This window comes from Gasterosteus aculeatus, chromosome 3, assembly GCF_964276395.1.
Source record: "Gasterosteus aculeatus chromosome 3, fGasAcu3.hap1.1, whole genome shotgun sequence".
NCBI lineage: Eukaryota > Metazoa > Chordata > Actinopteri > Perciformes > Gasterosteidae > Gasterosteus > Gasterosteus aculeatus.
This window is the reverse complement of record NC_135690.1, coordinates 4,895,760-4,919,571: the sequence shown is the minus strand read 5'-3', so window position 1 is coordinate 4,919,571 and position 23,812 is coordinate 4,895,760. Positions and strand designations below refer to the sequence as shown.

At 42.3% G+C, this 23,812-nt stretch overlaps 1 protein-coding gene across 2 annotated transcripts; it reads right to left on the bottom strand.

Annotated features, from left to right (window-relative positions):
* Positions 1 to 5,848: 5,848 nt before the first annotated feature.
* Positions 5,849 to 16,948, bottom strand: ttpa (tocopherol (alpha) transfer protein). Of its 2 annotated transcripts, XM_040171680.2 has the most exons (5): positions 16,674 to 16,948; positions 10,814 to 10,967; positions 9,070 to 9,263; positions 8,140 to 8,250; positions 5,849 to 7,199 (listed from the first exon to the last, which is right to left on the bottom strand). In XM_040171680.2, the coding sequence occupies exons 1-5, from the start codon at positions 16,851 to 16,853 to the stop codon at positions 6,951 to 6,953; spliced, it is 888 nt and encodes a 295-aa protein (XP_040027614.2). In that variant the 5' UTR covers positions 16,854 to 16,948; the 3' UTR covers positions 5,849 to 6,950. The 2 variants fall into 2 exon arrangements, with proteins under 2 accessions (XP_040027614.2, XP_040027615.2); XM_040171681.2 differs by lacking the exon at positions 8,140 to 8,250 and having other exon boundaries at positions 16,674 to 16,921.
* Positions 16,949 to 23,812: the final 6,864 nt, after the last annotated feature.

The window sequence follows — 23,812 nt, the reverse complement described above, 5'->3', positions numbered from 1 at the left end:
CATTTTAAATTCATTGGCACCTTTATTGCATTCACAGCTGCAGAACAAACAAAACGTGCCCCCCAACAGCTGGTTAGCTCACAGGCACACAGCCCCTGCGTTGTTGTGCGTGCTGTTCTGTCGGTATGTATGTAGATGTGATTATAGATATTAGGGGTGATGTACTCAATTAAACGGAATGCAATCTGCATGAAGGGTGTCTATGGGTGTATGTAGGACAGTTTTAGCAAAGTCAAGTGTAATGTTCAAAACTCTTAGCTCCATGTAAAGTTAGGGCTTTTCCAATAGGGCTTTTCCAAATTCGAGGATGTCTAACAACTATGTTTAAATACAATCAATCCATTATGGCTTTTACCTTCTACCACTGGGAAAATAATATTTTTGTGTTCTTCCACTGCATCATTTTCAAGTCAGCTTGTCCTTTTTTTTATAACGAAGGTTTAATTTATCATTATATTCATTATCGAGCATACTGCCATTTATTTTCTCCATTAATCAACTTATTCATTTAATTTATTAATTTATTTAAAAAATGTTGTGGCCGACAACATGTACAAAATCAAAATCCAACATCAAAAAAGTGTGAAGTACCAAAAAGAGAGTAAAGTTATTGTGTTGTGAGCTCGGATCAGAGAGGAAGTTAAAGCGGCAGAGACCTCCACCTTGTGGGCTCACCGTCCACTTGGTGTTGGATAAGATGTGGGTGCAGTAGGGCAGAGTGAGGCCTTTCCAAAGTTAAAAGGAGGGTTGTAGAGAGGAACATTGCAGCTGCATTGAGCGTCTCGTAGAAAAGTCATTACGTCAAGACATTTGGGGGCATGATTGAGTGGAAAGTCCTCTCCGGTCTCATTCACAACAGTGTGACAATGGGCCAAGTTAGCCTTGTTAATGCACGCGACTGTAAATTATTTAATTTGAAATACAGAGCCGCTGCCTCTTGAAAATAAAAGATTTATAGCTTTATGTCTCTATGTTTGCAAAGCTTGGAGAGGAAATGGGACAAGCTCTCCAATTATGCTGTGGATCCGTCCAACTTCCGTTCCAACGGTTTTGCTTGCAGGTGCATATCATCTGAAAAACCACTGCTCATTTTTGAAATAGAAATATCTACATCAATGATCCTGCAACAGACCGCGGGAGCCGCACGTCTCACCCAGCAGCCCTTGTGCGCGCTCTGCTGACAGTGCAGGCAAAGTTCACTCTCTGTGGATGCAGTGAATCTCTCTGACCCTAGTCAGCCGTAGTGTAACTAAAAGCTATGGCTGTTCTGCAGCCGTCAAAATGTTTTTGTGGATCTCCACGCAACAGTTTGGAGGTTCAGGAAACATTGATGAATATCAGATCAGTGGTGGAAAAATGGAGTCCTGTCAGTCTGAAAAGACATCCCAATATCTCACTGCAGAGTTTTTATTCATCATCTATAGCCGTTGTTCATTTTCATTCTAGGGGCCTTTTGGCCTGTCAGCCATGTCAGAAACCATGTGCATGTGTCAGTAAAGTACTCATGATCACGCTATCCGGTTTTGCCCAGTATGACACAAGACACTCATCATCTGTTGTTGTTGATGGGAATACACACTATTTAAAAGAAAGTAGCTCAATGAAAGCAATACTACTTATTTTATGTCAATAAATTATACTGAGGTAGTAATCCTTTTGCAGAAATAACACGAATAAGTTAACTTCCCCGACCTCTATCGTAGCAGCACTGGTGGTTTATCATTGGAGGAAAAGCACCGGTTTGATGGATCTGTTCCAGTAATAATTGCAGTACAAATCAACAATTATTATTGGCTTCACCTGTGGGAAAAAGTCTGCTGTGAAAAAGTAGCAATGTAAGTCGCTTTGGATAAGCATCAGCTAAATGACCTGTAATGTACTGTAGATCCGCTGTAGTCTAGGCCGGGCCTCTCTGGGCAACAAAAGTTGTCAAATAAAAGTATTGCAATGTACTGCGAGAATGGAGAACAGTTATAATTCAAAATGTGCTTCTATGCCCTTCATTTTATTTGAACCTTTTATACCTTCTCATTCAACTGATTGAAAGTTGTGTCCAAAATTTTGACTAGTACTGTAAGTCAATTTACATAAGAAAAAGTAATAGTGAATCCTTTGTATGGTTATCTTCAACAGGGGATCCATTTAATTTCTGTGAATCCCATATTGATTAAAATCAGGCCCTTTTCTGTTAAACCAACTCCATGCTATACTACGTTAATCAAGTGGTTGACTCAAACATATTAGAGCTGTATGGGATCATTGTACGACTCTATAAGTCTTTCATATGATGCACTCTATGGGTTTTGCTTTAACACAATAATCAATACCCGCCTTCAAAAGTTAACAATTTGGAAAAAAATAATGACTTTGTACATTTCTTCTTTTGTAATACACTAAAGGACACTTTAGCTGCCTGTCTTAAAGAGGAACCATGTGGACACAGGAAGCTCTTGATTAACCTAGATTTCATCAAGTTGGTTTGCATCACATCAACAGACAAACAACCGGATATGAAAAACACATGTGAAATAACAAAAACATCTCACATGCACACAATGCTGTTTCACGTATCAACAGATGTGTTTTTTCACATTAAAAGTTAAAAAAAAGTGAACACTGAGTTTGTCTCCTGTGTCACAACCACAAGTCCTGCCTGTCATTCAATGCTAATATTCAATAATTTCTTTCAATTTAATTCATTATTTAGTATAGCTAGGGCGGCACGTTGGCGTGGTGGTTAGCACTGTTGCCTCACAGCAAGAAGGTCCTGGGTTTGATTCCGCCCAGTGGCCTTTCTGTGTGGAGTCTGCATGTTCTCCCCGTGTCTGCGTGGGTTCTCTCCGGGTTCTCCGGCTTCCTCCCACAGTCCAAAGACATGCTCTGGGGATCAGGTTAATTGGGGACTTTAAATTGCCCGTAGATGTGTGAGTGTGAATGGTTGTATGTCTCTGTGTAGCCCTGCGAATGGCTGGCGACCAATCCAGGATGTACACTGTCTATCGCCCGAAGTTGGCTGGGATGGACTCCAGCCCCCCCCGCGACCCTGTGTGCAGGATAAGCGGTTTGACAATGGATGGATGGATAGTATAGCTAGCATCACAAATCAAAGATCTGCCTCTGAGGATTTCACTGAACACATGCAACATCCTCTGTCCTGAAACCCTCTCATTACAACAGTCACCTGCCCCCCCCAAAATAATTAAGAGACATTTAGGAGAGTAACAGAGGAGGATCTCTCTATCAGGAATGACAGAAGAGTGATATACGTCATGTGTACAGAACGAACAACATAACAGTTACAACAAAGTCAATGAATATGACAAAATGATTCTTACTGTATAACGACAATAGTAAGCCGAACAATTACTGACGATGAATACAACAGCATTAGTGAATGTAATATTAATGTAATTATTTCTAGCTGTTATTCATTGTGCTTTTAACCCATAAGTTGGTTAGCAAAGTCTGTAAAGAGCCAAAGTGGCTTATGATAAACTGTTGGGTGTGCATAGTCCTCGTACAGGGTGTTCTGTATGTACAGTAGATGGTGCAATGTCAGGACAACACTAATGCAACGTTCTCTTCAGGGGAGGTTAGTGGTAGGAGTGATGACGCAACATCTATTTCTGCTTTGGACACCTGATTTTCATTCTGTTGGCATGTCTGGTCAACCTCACGGCCGCCTTTGGAAGGTGGACAATAAGAACCAGAACATCTGTGAATTACACAGAAGTCTAAATGGGTTTGGGCAACTTTCCCATCTATTACAGAGATGTTCAATGTATTGGTATTGATAGGAACAACCACCCTGCAACATGGCTAGCCCAGCTGTTATCAGTGCGCCTCATACCACACATTGACTACAATCTCCAACTCTGTTCATGTGCTTTGGTCCAGTGTCAGCAGGGTTTGGACTGAGCCTGTTAACTTCACTGAGCAAAAACTGACTCAGCCAGGGGAGAGTGCACGGCTCAGTCTGTACAAGAAAAGGACACACTTCTGAAATCTCAAATAACGTGCAGAGAATGAGCAGTGGAGAAAAGGCTAATCTATATTGTTTACCTTGTCAAGAGTGAACTCTAGTCGTACTTACACAGTTGATTGATTCCTGGCATTTGGGCCCTGCAGTGTTGTAGAGTGGATCATGTGGACCGGGCTGAGCAGCGCTGATAGACGTGTTTACTGACCTTCTAACACTGTTCAAAGGTCTGTACAGTCAGAGAAACAGAGACGAGGGAGGGCACCAAAGGTTATTAAAGTTACACAGCCGCATTACTGAGATTATTAGACTTGTGACTTAATCAGTGGTGAAAGATTCATGGAAAGATTCACGTGGACTAAAGGACTCTTTCTGCACTCTGATGTCGCTGCTGGCTGCAGTAAAGCCGTTTTGAGGTAGTTCCAATACTGTTGTATTCATTGTTTATGAATTCATTGTTCATCGTTCAACTAAACGGTTAGTGCAGCTGCCAAAATAAAGTTAGAGCAGAAGATCCTGCAAGAAACATTGTAGCCTCTTTCAGCTCATTGTTTTAGTTTAATGTGAACTGTAGCAGGCATTTTTAGCAAACAAAGGAGGGAGGACGTTAGCTACACAATGGACTATAATTACATTACATTCTGACGGCAATACACCATGATAGGATCTCTGCAAGTTATACCAGCTCAGATTTATTATATCTCATCATATGTGAGAAGAAGACATTACATGAAAATGTCCTGAGAAGTATTTCTCAGATTTAAACCTCCTTTCAACACACATGAGGAAATGTGTGTTGAAAATTGTTGTGTGCACAAGCTTGATTAGAATTACACAGGTACTGTGTGATTGACAGGGACTGACAGCCAATGGGAACTGCTGGAAGTGTCATGTGTCATTAAAGTTTTACTTTGGATTAGTGATCACTGAGCCGAACTGTCACCGTCTTTTATTCCTCCGCAAATCCATTTGTTAGAAGAGGGTATTCAGGCTAGAAACGCTGAACAGCTTACATCTGTTAAAAGTGGCCCCTTGATTTGATGAGCTTCTTTGCACAAACAATTCATCGTCTGCTCTCTGGTCAACAATTTGGATGAACTGCTGCTCCTCAACAAAGGTAAATAGTAAATGGACTGTACTTGCATAGTGCTTTTCTAGTCTTCCGACCACTCAAAGCACTTTAACACTTAATGTCATGATGACAGCAACTACACACAGACACACACAGGGCCACCTGCTCATCAGTAACTAGCATTCACACCATTCACACACAGTAGTGACAGTTACAGGAGCAATGGCTTTGGGACTCCAGCAAACCTTGGTGAGAGCCATTATCCACAAATGGGGAAGACTTGGAACATTGGTGAACCTTCCCAGGAGGGGACAGCCTACTCAAGAGTGCATCAACTGGCCTCAGTGAAGGATAGATTACATGACTCAACATTAAGAAAGAGACGAGGCAAACACTGCATCCATGGGAGAGTTCTAAGGAGAAAGCCACTGCTGACCAACAAAACAAACGCTTGTCTCACATGTGCCAGGAAACATCTTGATGATCAAAGACATTTGGGCAAACCAAGGTGGAGCTTAATGCAAGGTGTGCATTCCGTTCCCTCTGGTGTAAAAGTAACACAGCATTTCATAAAAATAAAATGATACCAACAGCCACACATGGTGCTGGCAGTGTGATAGTCAGGGGATTCTTTGCAAAAAACGTCCTCGCAGCGATGTGACAGACTCGTGGTCAGTTATCACAAACGCTTGATGGCCAAAGGGGGTACAACCAAATATAACGGTTAAAGGGCAATTACTTTTTCACTTTGGATATTTCTTTGCCCTTAATAAATGAAATCATCATTTGAAAAGTGCTTTTTGTATTTACTCAGGTTATCTTTGTTTAATATAAAAATTGTGTTTGATGATTTGAAACATGCAAAAAAAATAAAAAACCAAGAAGGGGGAAAACATTTTTCACAGCACTGAATATATAGATGTACACATATATTTACAAAGTCTTGATACCTTTATTTCACCATGCCTCTAATGTGCATGAATCTTTGTCTATTCATTATCAGACAAACAAAAACACAGTTGGATGGTTGCTTCAAATATTCAGAAAATCATGTTTAAAAATAATCATATTGCAAACACAAAATTATTTAACACTTAAAAATGTGTTGCCACATGAAAGCAGTATAGCTTTGTTTTTTCTTTTTCTTTATGTAACTTCAAAGTATATACAATTGTGTGTTCAGAAAGACCCAAGCACAATAAATACATTCATTGCATTTTTTGAAAATGGCAACAAAAATAAATGAATTCCATTACTATGAAGCTACAAATAATTCTAAATTCATTGCGAACAATTTCACAGTTTTTTGTTACAACACTAAATAAACTATACTATTGACATGAGCATTAAGCAGATACAACTACAATTTAAACACATTAACTTTGTTGTGGGAAATAAATGCTCTATACACAGATTGCGATCATGTTAGTGCTTTTGGTTCTCAGTGAAAACTGCTAGCATGGCTTGTTCCAATATTAAATGCCGGGTGTTCCACAGGGATGCTAAGCGAAATGTCACTACAACACTTCAGCATTTCTTGATATTTAGTACGCTGTGGGGAGGAGATACATCATCACTTACAGAGGCAAACTACAACTTCTTCCCATTTCTGGTCTTCAACCTGAGCTAAGCTAACAGCATCCGGATTTAAAGTCACAACTTAAAACATTGACTTGAAATTGGGAAAGTTTTCCTCATGCTGGACAGAATTGACCCAACAATACAAAATGTCTCTCTTTGGTCAGATTTTAATGGGCAGTGTAAGAGGAGAACACTAGGTCCATCAGGTGAACCAGTTAAAGCTTCAAAAACAGCTGCCAGCAAGTGTTAGAATGTCTTAAATCCAAAGTCCAAATACGGCAGCGTGTATGTGTGATCTGAAGAGCCAAATAAAAAAAATCATCCCTCAAAGAGTGGCTCGGTCTCCCCTTCCTCTGAAATCATGGCGTCCTCAGGAGTAATCGTGATGTCACCTGTCGGGTGGTTGGAAATCTGCTGCAGGAGCTTCTCTGACTGAAGCAGCCGAAGGGTCCAGTCCTGACAGGCCTCCGCTATGTTAGGCCCCTCCCCTCCATATTCTGGCGGTAGGACGGGCGGTGAGAAGAAGTCGCTTAGAGTGTCGTGGAAATCGGCACCGTGCATATTGATCTATAGTAGGGAGAGATTGAACTCTTCTTTAAACAATGCTAAAAGGGGATGTTTACAACAGACTAGTGATGTAACGGAGAGCGGTTCGACACGCATGGGAATAATCACACAGATTAACCGTAAAAAATAAATAAAGTTTTACTGACGATTGGGTGATCGTCTGGTATTGGTATTTATGTTCCTTAGTTAAAAGGAACATAAATACATATTACAGATGAACAGATAATTCATCATTAAAACTACTAGTACCAAATTAGTCTTTTATTTACTAATGATTTTAACTGTTTTATTATGAATAAACTATTGAGGAATACAAGTAGAAGGATTAGGATAACATTTAGAATTTTTGACTGTGGGTGAGTGGGGAGCATCAGTGGGTTGGCAGTTGGATTCCAGGCATGTCGATGTGTCCTTGGGCAAAAGACACTTAACCCAACATTCCTCCTGTAGCTGTGACTGGTGTGTAAATGTTAGTTACTGATGGGCAGGTGGCTCTGTGTATGGTAGCTCCTGTCATCAGTGTATGAATGGGTGAATGATGTCATGTAGTGTTAAAGTGCTTTGAGTGGTCAGAAGACTAGAAAAGTGCTATACAAGTACAGGCCATTGACTATTTACCTTTGTTGAGGAGCGGTTGAAATATTGTTTTGTAATGATGAATCCTTGTAGAGCAGCTGCTACAATCAACTAAATTATTTTTTGTTGCTTACCAGCTGCTATAATAAAAATAATAATTTCAAAATAATTTGTATCTGTCCATATGGATCATTAATGATTGACAATTAGTATTATGTCAAAAAAAATCGGACATCTCCAAAACTGCTATTTTTTTTCCATTTTTGCTGATCCTATCTGAACCGCGAGTTGTATAATTCATTGCACACTACAGGGGACACGGGGTTCTTTTCAGTGTAATCAATGTGATGGACAGGCTGCTAACCCTCTGCTTGATCTTATCTGGCAAGAAAGGACGAATCATGGCGAAGACTGGCCGGAAGAACATTGGCTCGTTGACCAGATGGATTCCTCGAACTTTCAGTGGAAAGGAGTCCTGAACATGCAAACACACGAACAAGGATGGGTGTAAGAACACATTAAGCAGCTCACTACTTGGTCAAAAACATCTTATTGAGCTATTTGCTCATATGAACTGCAGCTATTGTCTGGAATTACGCACATGTAGCACACAACAGACGAGCATTCACCACAGATGGTGGTGGATCAACGATCAATCAGGACCAGTGCAAGGCCTTCCGCCGAAATGGGATTCAAGTTAACTATTTGGTTTATGTCTATGATCATAAAGATGTATTGGTTGTACATACAGAGGAGTGGCATAAAGAGTGTAGAAGCTTAACACATGCAGCGGAAGAAGAGCTTGCTGAATGATTTGGTCACAGTGGGAATTATCCTCTCCAATTAAAGAATACTGTTCATCCCGCCAGTAAAACTATACACGCTTTCTGATTGACGCATGCTCTTTGGCGATAATAGTGAAAAAAACTAAACCTGGCTCCACTAGTGTTTTGTGTCCATGTGTCATTTGAAATACTCTCAACTCCAAATAGCTCTTATTTTATCTTTTATTTTAAAACTATTTTGATAGATTTCTTTTGCACATTTTGGAGCAGCCCAGTTTGCCACTTTGTGAACTGTTCTTCGTTAATGCCAAGGTTTAGTCAAGGTTAGTCAAGGTTTCCTGTTACTTTTGAGAAAGGGGGGGGGGGGGGGGGGCTGCAAAGCAATACAAATTTTATTGTGGTTAAAGTGACATATGAAACATAGCACTATAGGGTGAGAAAACATGTTATGGCAAATAGTAGAAGTAGTATTCACAAATATCCAACCTAAAGCAAGATTCGTGGCTTACCGAAAGTACAGAGGATATCTTTTTGGCGAGGGAAGGGTTAATTTGGAGAGCATGGCCCAAACTCCATCCCTGCAGGTCAAATATGACCTTTAGACCCCTTCTCTGCGTCTCCGCCTCCGTGGAGATGATCTCCGATGTTATCAGGCTGACTCTGAACACCTGGATGGCCGTCCAGTCTTTAGGGTTCCACTGGCCTGCAGACAGAGAGAACAGACTGTAAATGGTAACTGGACTGTACAGCGCTTTTATAGTCCTCCGACAAAGCACTTTAACACTACATGACATAATTCACCCATTCACAACCTGACTACTTCCACTCAGGCTCTCTGGGTGGAGTGTGTTGTTGTCTATACAAGGTTGACGTTGACCACTTTTTGGATTATTTAGTGGTTATGTTTTAAAATAGATCCACTCAGTTTACAGGCACAGGCCATGGTCTCTGTAGACACCACCGCACACTGACCTAGAGGGTCAGAAGTGATGATTGAGAGGGATTCTGTATACGTCGGGGGGGGGGTTGTATCATGTACTTTTACATAGTCATTGAATTCCCTAAAGTAGTTGGCAGTCAGACAACAACACTAGAGAAAACCAATTTTGCAGCAAAATTTTTTAAAGACACAGCAGCAATCAGATAAAAACAAAACAGCCTTGATATTGCATTGACAATTTTTTATAAGAGGATACAGAACCAGACTATAATTGATTTATAGTCCCCTTAAAAGGTAAAAGCGTCACTATATTTCAAGCTAGGCCCTCACAGCCTGTGTGCTGTACAGGTAGCTTTATCAAAGTTAGTTATTTTCTTTTTTACTGGAATTCGCTACACTCTGTTGAGGCTCCTTTAGCTCATCAGAGAGGTTATTCTCTAAAGGGATTTTCTCCAAAAGCAACTTCTTCTGCTAGTCGAGGGAAGGAGGGCTTGCTAACAGCAGCAAAACCCACTTGTCTTGATCGGTCGTTATGATGTTTGTGTGTGTCTGTATGTGTGTGTGTGTGTGTGTGTGTATTCCAACGCTGGTCATTGGAATTTTGCATTTTCATGAACCTGTAGCTCTGCCATGTTTCCCCCTTTCAGCCATGAGTCACTAACACAGCTGATTTGGAGATTCAGGGTTGGGACTTTGCTTTGAGAGTCTGTTCTGTTGGAAGATTATTCTTCTACATTAGCTTTTAGTAGAGCTTCACAGCATCAAAAGGTCTATTCCAGGCTAAACTCAAAACATTTGATGCGTAATACCTTTTGACTCATGAAGAAAACTGTGCCATGTTCCATTCATTGCATTACAGGTCATTTAGCTGATGCTTTTATCCAATGCGACTTACATTACATTTGCCTGGAGAGCAATTAGGGGTTAGGAGTCTTACTCAGGGACACTTTGACGTGGGACATGGGGGAGCCGGGACTCGAACCACCCTGCGCCACGACAACTCCTCGACTCGTTCAATTGTATTTAGATTGAAGTGAGCATGTGGGATTCCAAGGAAAGGATCCACCGGTTGTAAACTCTCCAGTTAAACCTTTTTAATTATTCATATTTAAGACGGCCGTGTCTACCCTGTAAAGCTCAGAGTATGTGAAGATGTAATGCAGTGATAACAAGCCTAAAGAGAAACATAATTACATGATCATACACTCATCTGGTTGCATGGAGATTGCGGAAATACAAATGTAACATAATAGCAATGCTTTTAGTAGAAAATGTCTCCATCAAAAGCTTCAGGTGAACATCAACACACACACCGATTCTGTAGATGAGCACCCTGCTGCCAGTGTGGTCACGCTGCGGGAGGACGGCGTGGTAAGTTGTGTTGAGGAGACCAATCACAGAGGACGGAGACAGGCAGGTGCTGATCTCAGGACTCTCTCTCCGCCACCGCTGGTAGTTCAGTAAAAGCTGCAGGACACATGAAGTAAACATGAGATAAACAGAAGATGAAGGCCAGGCCATAATGTTGAAATAAAGGGTTTCAGCATGGTCAGAATCAGAATCAGTCCAGCACTGGAGTCCATTCCCTCGCTCTCCCTCTCTCTCCAAACCTCTATTAGTGTGCTGAAAGTCAGAGTGAGTTTGTGCATGTGTACCAGTCGTACAGACGGCTGAGCTTAGACCTAGTTGGGTGAGTTCCAGTTACTTTCAAAGAACATTATGTTACCAAGCATTCGTGTTGAGCCAAGCACTGTGTACACGCTACACTGACTCGTTTTGGGACGTTTCGGGAAGGTTTGTGCTGCACACACAAAGACGTCCCTCTCTAGGGCGTCTTCGACAAAAAACATTACTCCACCTACTGGCGGTGAATCGCTTTGCAACACGCGCAAGCCTTTTTGAACCATGAATTGAAACGAGTGCGTCGACAACTGCGCGTAAACTCGCAGAAGCATGCGCCAGCCTTTAGTGTGATCGGATCATCGCAGCTCAATCGGTTGCACATATGTTGAGCCAGGATGAGAAGGGAGTCAATCCAGGTGTACAAAGCTGGGATAAGTGCTCGTCCACGGCTTTCTTAAATAGACCATCAGGAATCAGGAAACATTTATTGCCAAAATATGTCAAACATACAAGGAATTTGTCTTGGCGGTTGGTGTGTGACAGTAGACAGTGTAACAATAGACAACAAGACAGCAGTGCACAAGTAATGAAATAAGGTAAAAGGAAATGCTAATGCAAATGGTTAGTAGAATAAGGCTATGGGTTAGTATAAAACAAGAGAATAAAGTTAGAGTTAAAAATATTAAAAAAGTTAAAAAATATGAAGCATAAAGTACACTAGCGAACAGGTAACAAAGTGACGACAAAGTGACAACAAAGTGAAAAATTACAGTTAAAGTGACATGTGCAGTATGAAGGGGAGTGACCGGTGGAATGTTATAGTGAGTCAGTGGGGGACCGGCTCTGTTGATCAGCCCGACTGCCGACGGGAGGAAACTGTTCGTGTGGCGGGAGGTCTTAAGCCTAGTTTATGCTTCTGCGTTTTCAGAGCGACGCAGACGCAAGCCCCCCTTGCGTGTGCCTTGCGTCCTTGCGTGTGTCGAGCCATTTTTCTAGGCTTTTTCGACGCAAGCCTCCCACAGCGCAGAGATTGCAGCCGATCACCCTCTCTGCAGAGCGGATGACACGCTGCAGCCTGCCCTTGTCCTTGGCTGTGGCTGCAGCGTACCAGACGGTGATGGAGGAGCAGAGGATGGACTTGATGATGGCCGTGTAGAAGTGGACCATCATCGTCTTTGGCAGGTTGAATTTCTTCAGCTGCCTCAGGAAGAACAACCTCTGCTGAGCCTTCTTGGTGATGGAGCTGATGTTCAGTTCCCACTTGAGATCCTGGGTGATGATGGAGCCCAGGAAACGGAAGGAGTCCACAATAGTGACGGGGGAGTCACATTGGGTAATGGGGGAGGGTGGGGCTCTGTTCCGCCGGAAATCCACAACCATCTCCACTGTCTTTAGAGCATTGAGCTCCAGGTTGTTCTGGCTGCACCACGACACCAGATGGTCAGACTCCCACCTGTAGGCGGACTCATCCCCACCAGAGATCAGTCCAATGAGGGTGTTCTTATCCGCAAACTTCAGGAGCTTGCCATGGTATCAATCACAGATTTACTGATGCAGAAATGGAGCAGACGTGCGCGGCGTATTTTTCACCCGCTGACCAGCAATTAATTATCGAAATTTATGAGGAGGTGAAGCATATAATATGCAAAAAAGAGACAAAACGGCAGATGTAATTAAAAAGAGAAAAAGCCTGGCCGAATTAATGTTACTCTGGAAATTTACCCTAAAAGACTTGGCCTAATTTCAAACCCTTATTCACAATGCGGGAATATGTTTTACAACCATATTCACAAATCTCTATGAGCTGTGTCTAATTCTAAATATCTTACAATTAATGTTCGTTCAGAAATTGGCATGTCATGGTGCAGGAAGAAATGCGTGATGGGACCACCCTCATCACGTTTACAATTGTTTACTCCTCACTACACACGGCAGTTTCGCCCACCAGCGGACTGAGAGCGCGTGACTACTACTATTCCCTCCCTTCCGCGACGAATATTTAGTCCGTGTACCTTTTGATAGTCCCTTTAACCGTAAAAACCATATAACGAAAAACTGTTTTCTCGTTTTTAATCAAAAATGGTTTAGAACCAAAAAATGAGACAGACTGACATTTTACTCTGTCAATCCCTTCTGACGGAGGTGGGACTAATCCCCGCCTATAAAACGAACACCTGGATACACTCCTGGTGGAGTGGCCTCTCCCTCCGGGAGGCAGAGGACAGCCGCTCGCCCTATATGCACAGGCGATGGCCTCCACTACCCAGTGGGACAGGTGCTGCTTGGAAAGCGCGTAGCCCTTCCTAGGTCCACCGACCGCGGTGTGCACGCGGTCAGTGGCACAGTAGCCTTGACCGCTCCTCCTTTCAACTTTGCCTGTGCGAGGGGTTTGAACTGAGGCGAGCACAGGGTGTCCAAGCCGGGATGCCGCATAGATCAGCCAATTGTCTACGTACGGCAATATTTTCATGCGGGGGGAAAGGGCAGCGGCCACACACGTTGTAAACACCCATGAAGAGACGGAGTCTGAATGGGAGCACCCTGAACTAGTAGAAACAAAAAAACTGTCGGCGGTGAGGCCAAATGGGAACGTGAAAATAGGCATCCTTCAAGCCTTTGGAAACAGTCCGAAGGACATCTGCTGTCCTCCTCAGCAACTTGAGTCCCCTCACGTCCAGGATTGGACGTAGTCCGCCGCCTTTCTTGTTCACAAGTTGAGTAGAAGCGACCGGGCGTCCACTCTCTCGATAGTACCCTTGTCCAGAAGCGCAGCCTACTCCTGGTTTAGGGTAATGTTGGTAACTGACCAGTTTTGAGGCTGGGGGCCGCCTTACCACAGCACAGCTCGCTCGGAGCGATCAATGTCGATACAGTAAGACTTTTTGTTATTATTATTTTTTTCATTAATGTTAATTTGTTTCAATCACTCAATGACGCCTTCCATATTTGGGTCAAGAATCACAAGCTTAAATCGCTTGCACAAAACTCTTGATCAGCACTCGGCATGTGTTTATTGTTGTCGGTCTTGGCCATTAGTTATTTACTTATTTTTGTGTAGGTAATATGTTGATATCTTTAAACTTAAATTGCCTACTCAAGTAGTTATGTCTCGTTGTATTTGTCCAGGTCCAGAGTGTGGGAGAGCCACTCTACGCTGTACTCCGTGAAGAGATTCGCTCACGCAGTTGGTGAGATACCAAGTCAAAGCTAAATTCATCCAGGATAACTGTAATATTCCGGCTTAATCCCTTATCCTGGTTTCGTGCAATAGCCCTCGTTTTTTTTCCCTATGATCATCATCAATTTCCTCCATTGCCATTACTCCCCAGACTACTATTCCCATCAATCATTCATTCATTAATGACCTTTTACTGGGTTGTGTAACCATGCTAAGTAAATAACTCTCTGCTCTACTGTCTGCCGAATTACAGAAACCTATTGCCTCACTAAAGAAAGTGGTAGAAAGTCAAAGACATGAGCTAAAATGTAGTCAAAACACAAACGACACCTCTCTGTAACCGTATCAAACCGTAGATGACAAACAGCTACAACCCTAATTTACCATAATTTTACCAATGCAGAGTCTCCATTCGCAGCAGATTAAGATCAATTTGTTCACCTTGCAGAGGGTCCGTTTTGGTAAAATAAGGTTTCGCTAACGAGATATTGAACTGGAAAGTTTGAATCTGTGAATATTCTGCCAACGCATGAATTATCTCATAATTTCAATTTTACAACCCCATCATTTTTTTTATGCCGAAAATGGGCTTCTTTAGTTCTGGGAATGCAACCGAGATGACATCCGGCCAATCCAAAGATTGGTCGCTCAAGTCCGACTTTGCTGGCAAATGTTTGATTTCCGGATGCATTGGAACTGATTTGCCTTCATACTGTAAGTAAAGCATGGCTCACAGGGCAGTGCGTCGTGTGTGTGATTGTGGTTGAGTGAGGAAGAACACTGTAGATCTTAAAGACCCAAAAGGTTCCCATGCCAGTGAAAGGACAGTGTGGGATTGCAGACCACAGTAGGGTTATTCCCTGGCTTTTATGTCATCAAAAAAACAGACTTGAAGAGCAAGTGCAGTGACACGTGAGACGCAAGTGTGCACAAAGCTCTGTGGGCTCATGATGTTGCTGACTTTTTGTTACATTCATTCAGGATTTTATTGAAATTCATGCACAGTCCAAAGTTATTACAGTAAACGTCTACGTACTTTCACTCCTGCAAGAGTTTAGATTGGGGGTGCTCACACCTTTTAGGCTCACAAGCTACATTTTAATCGAACAAGTCATGGCAATCCCCCCATTATTTTTTAAATGAAATGTGTCCAGCGGTGACCGTGTATGCGTGGTGACCTGACGTGATTTTTTTTTTTCCAATGAAAGCACTGCCTTGGCGATTGACCGGTCAATCTCAATCGACCTGTTGGGCACCCCTGTTTTAGATGATTCTTCTGTTGGATGTTGTAATCTTGTGGAGCCTTTCACTATTAAGCTTACAATTCATTACGCTTGGGTCCGATCCCTAGAAAATCGCACAGTATTGGGAGCAGAACATTTCACTTCACCAGTAGAAGCTGTGTCAAAATACATCCATTGTAGTCTCTCCAGCTTGGAAGGAGGGTCTCTACTTTGACATCCTCTATTTTATAACTAATGTTAGATATTAGATGGTAATGGTGATGTATTATATGCCATGTTATGTTTACTCGGAAAAAGCTTTAGGCTAAAGGTATGATAACTGAATGTGTTATTGATGAGGTTGAGGACAAGTTAGGCAAGTGAGGGATTTCCGGTTGGACACCATAATGGCGGCGGAGAAGAACTGTTGAAATCACAGCCAATCCATGGAGGTTGTAACCACCTGCAGATACAAAAAGGCCGTCTTTTGGATAAAAGTCTTTAGAAAACCGTGCCACAACTGTCTAAAAGGAGAGTCTGTATTCAGCGGAATATTACACTATTAATAGCTTGATTTACTTTGTAATTCTACCGGCCTTTGATGTATATTAAATCCTTTTTGATTTGAAACAGCTGGCTCAGCTGATTCCCTGTGTTCTAATCGAGGACCAGAGCCCACAGTACTTGAAAGAATTCAATAACATTTTAATTTTTCTATAACCTACAGAATACATATCCTACTGCATTAATGTATGTTGCATTTTAACAGACTTATATTTAGTTGGAAAGTTTAATCTGCAGAAATACCTGATCCTATAAAACGATCATATGTTTGTGTCCAACGAGAACCAAGTTCCCAGCTGATCTGGTAAGTTCGAAAACACATTGTGTGATGTTCTTTAAGTACGATGGTTTATTTGAACCAGTTGAGTACACTTAAAAGAACAACACACAATGTGTGTTTATTTTCAGAGCACGTACAATGATCTAGCACAAAACGCAAGTAATCAAGCACAGTAAAAGTTCCTCTAATGAGTGCTGATGGCTGCTTAGGTTCCACTTCATCACTGACAGCAAGTAACGTCACGGACTTACATACCTTCACAAGGTATGAATAATACTCCATAAGCTTTCACAAGTGCTTCGTACCTTCAGAGAGAGCTCCTCGTCGAAGTCTCTGGCCCGCAGAAACTTGACAAGGAACTTTCCAGAGAAGGTGGAGACGGCGGACAGCTCCCCGGCCTGCAGGGCTCTCCGCCTCAGGCCGCTCACGGCCGCCCGCAGCAGCTCCGAGTCGTCCGGGAATTCACTGAGCTGAGCCCCGTTCATGTCGCTCCGAGGGCCGCCAACTCTTCACTGACAGCGCGCTGCTGCTGCTGGGGGGAGCGAGGGAGTGAGCGAGGCGGAGGGCGGGCGGGCTTAGGGGAGGGCGCTGTGTCTGGGGGAGGGGGCAAATGACCACCTTTGGTACAGTTGCAGCTGCCTTGCTCGTGGAACTGTGTCAGTAAACAGACCTGCGATCAATATCCATATGAACTGCATTAAGACATATATTTCACACCATCATCATTCAGTATTTCTAGTAGCAATGTATTTATATATTTATAAAGTGTCATAATCTGACCGGTTCTGAATCAACAAGCAAAAAGGCTCCAACTCTTCCCTCTGCTGGACACCAGCAGCTACTGGCCGCACACTGCATCATTACTTTTCACACTACCGAATCTTTTAAGTTTCACCTACCAGCTTCCGCAAACCTCTCCTTCATGCAGGTCCATCAGTGACTTGTGGTGGAAGAAGTATTCATTTACCTAAATATCCCTTAGATAAATTAAAGGACTGATACATGCATGTAAAAAATAATCCCAATCAAGGAAAATTATTTAAAATTCAATTCAACATGTTTCCCCCAAAATCACAGATAACAAATCAGCCTCAGAGGGTCTTACAACATGAACACAACAATGAGAACATTTAAGACCGAGGTAGAATTCCTCTCTTCTCCGGTCAGGAGGGGGGGGGTGTCGGTCATATCCATTTTACATGTAATGTATATTTTAAGTTAAAAATATTTCACTTGTTGAGTTCATGAACGCAGCTGTCAGAATCCCACCAGCTTCACTCACTCCTCCCACTAGTTAGTCCAGAGTTCTAATCCCCATCACCTGCACCTCATCAGTTCACCTTAAAGTTAAAGTTCCATCCTGATTACATGTCTGCCTACTCACCATATCTCCGTCTGGTTCCGCAATCTTGTCAATAAACTCTATTGTACTTACCACCTGGCTGTCTCCTGTTCCTCATTCGTGACAGCACCACTATCATAAAAGGTCAAACTGATGCCATTGTGCTTAATTAAAGATGTCTGAAATTGGATCCCATTCAACTTCATTTTATCAAGCAATATGATTGCAAATTATCTGACATACTGAAAAGTTTATTCCATTGCAACCATGTAAAAAGTTCATCAGTTACCATCAGTAAATGGAAATATAAGTAAATTTGAAAAACAATATACAGCCACTTTTAGAAGATAAAACTAGAAAAACACACTTAACCTTATTTAAGATGGGGCTTGGGATGAGGTTGGCGTGTGGCCTGGGTTTGGGGTGAAGATGGGGCTTGGGATGGGGTTGGGGAAGCCCTGGGTTGGCCTGTGCATGGTCTGACTTTGAAGACGACTAAAATGGGGGGGTTCTTCAAATCCTTTTGTGTGGGGGGCTGGTCCTTGTGGAAATATGAGACAAATGGGAACGCTTTGCTCCAAACTCACACCTGAGTTTCGTCAGGGCAAATGTCAGCTCCTCTTTCTCCTTTCTCGCTATCTCGTACTGAGACTCGTACGCCAGGATTTGTCCCTGTGCTCCCTGCAACTGTTTTTTTAGTTGTCTGTTGTCCCACTGACACTGCTGGAGCTTCAGTATGGCGTCATCTGGCCTCCGTGCCAACCTGCGCTTCAGGTCCTCGATCTCGGCATTCTTTGGTCCAAGAACTGGACTATCGGCTGTAACTTTCTGACGCGAAATTTACTGAAATGAAAATGCTATTTTAATATATCGTTCTCCTCCTTGAGCAAAGAGAACTGATCTCCAGTGTCCCTAACACATTTTTCTTGCGTGACCTTTGTAACGTTCTGGAGGTTGAGCTGGATTGTCGTTGTTCTACCACATTGTCTAGGTGCAAAATCTCTTTTTCCAACTTTGCCTTTTCTGCCAAGACCTCGTTCAGTCTGGCTGCTGCCAGCAAGTGGGACTTGGATTTGTTCAAGTTGTCATACATTTTCTTTGTTTCTACAAGCTGCAACTTCACTTTTTTCAGCATTTCTTTCATGCAATTGCAAGCTAAGTTAGCCTTGGTCAGCTGTTTATTCCTACCATCGGCGGCCTTAATATTCAAGGTATTGACATCCTCCTGCAGACTCTGACTTTTTTTGCACTTTTGAAAGAGTTCCCCCTGAGCCTTGAACAAGTTTTTGAGGGCAAGATGTCTCTCATTTGTTGTGCCCTCTTTATAGATCATTAGCTGTCTATGCTTTTTCTCCAAATCAGCAATCTAATACCTGACATTCACAATCTCCTGTTCTTTGGACACAGCGTCCTCTGTGAGAGTTTTGTGCTTAGTGTCAGATTTCAATTGCCGTTCACTGAAGTGTTTCAGATCTTCCTTCATCTTGAAAATCCGGAGTCTCTTCTTTACCTCCTGTTTTTTGTGCTTTTCTAACTCCATTGTCCGATGTGCCACAGTTTGTCTCAGGTTGTCCACTACTACCGTAAGCATCTTATTCGACAGTAAATGCCTTTCAACTTCACTTTTCATCTTATCTTATCAACTTTTTGGGCAGCAAAAGATATTTACACTGCTAACTTTTCCAGCTTTTGTTTCAATTCGCCGGTTTCCATGTTCAAAACCGTATTCTTGATGTTTGTGTCGTTACGCAAGTCATTGGTTAGGTGAGATATATGCAAGTCCTTTGCATTGGCTGTTCTTTTGGTCGTAATAATCTCAATCTTTTCCTTACATAGGTCACTCTCAGCGATAGCAAAACAGCTAATCTTTTTTTTGAGAGCGCTGTTTTCGCTCATCAGCAATTCCTCCGATTTCTTTAATCGCTCTATCTCAACTCGTAAATGAACAAAAGTCATTTTTAAAGCTTTTCCGAAACGAATCATGCGATGTTTGTATCCACTTGTGGTTCCTCTCTGAGCTCCAAATTATATGACTGCCAGACAAGCGTCTTCTTCTTTCCTCTGTTTCTAGTGATTCTAGTGATCTAGTGTTGAGAGCATGTGGAGCAGCAGCATCCAGTAAGATCCTTACTTCAATTAGATAATTCAAGACAAAGAAACAATTGCCCCCTGTTTTTAAGAAGAGTGACTAGCTGTTATTTCTCGTCGCTATAGCAGACTGTGGACTAATGAAACACAACAATTCAATTCAATTCATTTTATTTAGTATAGCCCAAAATCGCAAATTATAATAATAAAACAGTCTGTACACACATCCTCTGTCCCGGAACCCACCATCGGCACAGGAAAAACTCCCCAAAAAATGAAAAAACCCTTCCAAGAGGGAAAAAAGGGAAGAAACCTTAGGGAGAACGTCAGTGGAGGGATCCCACTCCCGGGATGGACAGACTACAATGGATGCCATGTATACAGAATGAACAATGTACAATACATTCAATTCCTATGATAGAAACGATTCAAGTAATTGTGAGTAGTAAGCCAAGATAGACCACCATCCACAGTCTGACCCCAAGTCTGAGGGAGAGCACAGACTTAAGGAGAGGGTAATGTTGGTTTATGATTACAGTAATATGATTAATATTTAAAATAATAATGATGATGATGGCAGCAGCAGGCGTCAGCAGGGCCACGGCAGATGTCAGGAGCAGGGTCTAGAAGGAACTACGATCTACGGAGATCTACTAGGGGAGAAAGCACAAAAAACCTCCCAGAAAGAAGCTGAATTAGTCATGTGCATTAATAAAACGTGAATTACGGTAGAACGAGAGCGTGAGAGAGGAGCTCGGTGTGTCCTAAGAAGTCCCCCGGGAGTCTAAGCCTATAGCATCTTAACTAAGGGCTGGTCCGGGCTAACCTGAGCCAGCCCTAACTATAGCAAAGAGGAAAGTTTTAAGTTTTACTTTAAAAGAGCTGACCGAATCTGCCCCCTGGACTGAAAGTGGAAGCTGGTTCCATAAAAGAGGAGCTTGATAACTGAAGGCTCTGGCCCCCAGCCTACTTTTTAAAACCATAGGAACAACAGGTAACCCAGCATCTATGGAGCGCAGCTGCCTTGTAGGGCAATAAACTGTTACAAGCTCTTTAAGGTAAGACGGTGCCTTGTCGGTGAGGAGAAGTACCTTAAATTCTATTCTTGATTTAACAGGGAGCCAGTGCAGAGAAGTTAATACAGGAGTGATATGATCCCTTTTCTTAGTTCTTGTTAATACACGTGCTGCAGCATTCTGAATCAACTGGAGAGGCTTAAGAGATTTACAAGAGCAGCCTGATAACAAAGAATTACAGTAGTCCAGTCTGGAAGTGACAAACGCATGAACTAATTTTTCTGCATCACTTTGAGACAGGAAGTTCCTGATTTTTGATATGTTACGTAGATGAAAAAAGGCAGTCTGTGAAGTCTTCTTTATATGCGAGTTGAAGGTCATATCCTGGTCCAAGAGAACTCCCAGATTCCTGACGGTGCTGCTGGGTACCAGAGCAATTCCATCCATAAAAACTGTATCACGTGACAGCTTGCTTCGAAGGCGCTCTGGGCCTATCAGGATAACTTCTGTTTTTCAGTTTAGCATCAGGAAGTTGCCGGTCATCCAAATTTTTATGTCTCCAAGACATTTTTGAAGTCTAACTAGCTGGTTGGTCTCTTCTGGTTTGATCGACAGATACAGTTGAGTATCGTCTGCTATGGACTAACAATGGAAACACTTGACGCTTGATGTGTCTCCTTATTAAGATGTAGCTACCTATTAAGACAAATGTTGAGAAACACTCTTTTGCAGTCATGTCTATTATGTCTATAACAATTGTTATTGAGGGAAAACAAATGTGACTAATGGAGTTTTGGAAGCCCAGTGTAATGTCTAACTGACAGCGAGGGCACAGACTTCTCTTGGTCACCCTTAATCGTCTGACATTTAAAGGGCATTACACTCAGACTCTCTCTCTCTTCCGTGTTACAGAGGCATGCATACGTGTCCAGCATCACATATCCGTAACACACGTGTGACTTTGCGGGCGATTCACGCTGTGTCTGTTACTTTATAGAAAAATGTTGGATATTCTGGAACTATGCTGCATGTTCAGTTCTCAGCTGAACCGTTCATTGATGAGATGTGTGTGGGACAGGAATGTGAGCCTCGGGATCATGCACAAACAAAGACGTAGCATTTAGAGTACACCTACATCGAAGAAATAACAAATGAAAAGACATTTCCGTATGTTTTTGTGTCCAAATGTAATGGTTGTAAATTATTTGTATTCTGTGAGCAATCACGTATCTGTATGTGTGCCAATATGTGCTACATTACATCTGTGTTTTAAGGAATAGTTTAAGTAGTTTAAGGGCATTTTTGTGAAGCGGGTCCTGTAGGTGAGGTCTACAAGCTCCGGGTTAGGAGGAGCGGCACGAAGACATAGCAAAGTACTGCTTTGGACATTTCAGCCTCAAGTACCTGCTTCAATTAGTTATCATCAAATCTAGTATTCTGGATGTGAAAATCTGGTGATAAACATATTCAGAAAAGGTAAACACAAGACCGTGTATTGGTGGGTCTTTGTTTTGGGTTCCTAACATACATGTTTCTCTTCTCTCCAGTCAACAATAGTTTCAAATGATTACCTCTGGTCCCCTTATTTCTGCCCTTTTCTCTAAACTAATCTAGACCTAAAATCCTAAACTGATGGGTGAAAACCCCTCATATATACACCTGAACATCATATTAATTTATTAAAATGGTTTTATTGCGTGTGTGTGTGTTAGTGTGTTGCGTAGAGGCTCCTCAGAAGTTTTTAATCCATAGAAATCATCAATCTTCACAAGATCAAAGTCTGTGACTGGTGGCTGCGTAGCGGCTCACAACATTTGGATTAGTTTCTCTGCGTCTGTCTACATTCCACAGAGAGCATGTGTGTCTGCATGTCCATGTAGTGTAAATCATGTAAGCACTTCTGCACAGTATGTGGATAAATGTGTGTGTGCCTGCATGAGTATAGGCTTTGAGTATTTGTCTTCTCGCCTGATTGCCATCTGTCCCTCCTTTATTTCTGTCTCTATATTTCTCTCTCCCACCAGTTTGGCCACCGTTTGGCCGCAGAGACATCTCACAGCCAGCAGGGGGGGTCGGAGGAGCTGGACGGTCTGTTGTGTGACACCGGGGGGAAGGACGCAGAGAGTTCTGGATGCTGGGGCAAGAAGAAGAAGAAAAAGAAGGGACATGACCAGGTGAGGGAACAGAAAGCTGAACGTATTTCATATTGATTCCTTTATTCTTTTTCTTTGTTGTTCATTTTCTTTGTTAATTTGATCATCTAGCGACCGTGGCGCATAAATTAGAGAGGGTGTGCCTCAAACCTCAAGGTTGGCGGTTCGAACCCAGGCTGCTCCATGTCCCATGTCGAAGTGTCCCTGAGCAAGACGCCCAACCTCTAACTGCTCCCCGGGCGCCATTACGGCTGCACACGACTCCCACTGTGTGGGATGGGTTAAAAAATGTAAAACCATGGGTTAAAGATGCAATGCAATAAAAGTCGCTTTGGTTAAAAAGCGTCAGCTAAATGACCTGTAATAACAATAACTGCTTGTGCTTCACAGTGGATCAAAAGCGTCACTTAAAGTTTCCTTTACTTCAGAACATGACATTCATGTTTTTCCCAAGTAGATGGTTTAATATCTCATTTTGTACTGCAGCTTTGCTGGTTCAGGAACATTTGTTCAGTTCATCTCTGGTTCACATCAAATGAGTATTCATATATGAAGTCTTCTTTGATATTCATTATGTTTTATCCACACTTTTTTCACCCCAACCGCTGGATTATTTAGGGGCCATGTCTCCAGAATAAAGTGACTCACAGCTGCTTGTTGATCCTCGACGATGTGATTTGCGCATCTTCTTAATTGAACATTTTGTTTTTGTTCTATGCAATATCAGCAACACACGCTACAAGCTTTCCACACAGCAGGATCAAGACATTATGGCTCCTCCTACATATTGCCTCTCTACTGTATAAACTAACTATCTTCACTCAGCATTGAAAAATACAGAAGCA

Excerpts from the sequence above, each read along its gene's own strand:
- ttpa (XM_040171680.2), bottom strand. The coding sequence starts at position 16,853 with ATGAACGGGGCTCAGCTCAGTGAATTCCCGGACGACTCGGAGCTGCTG. Across the intron at positions 10,968-16,673 it reads ACGAGGAGCTCTCTCTGAAG|CTTTTACTGAACTACCAGCG; the intron begins GTACGAAGCACT and ends TGTGTCCTGCAG. Across the intron at positions 9,264-10,813 it reads GGTGCTCATCTACAGAATCG|GCCAGTGGAACCCTAAAGAC; the intron begins GTGTGTGTGTTG and ends CTCTGTCTGCAG.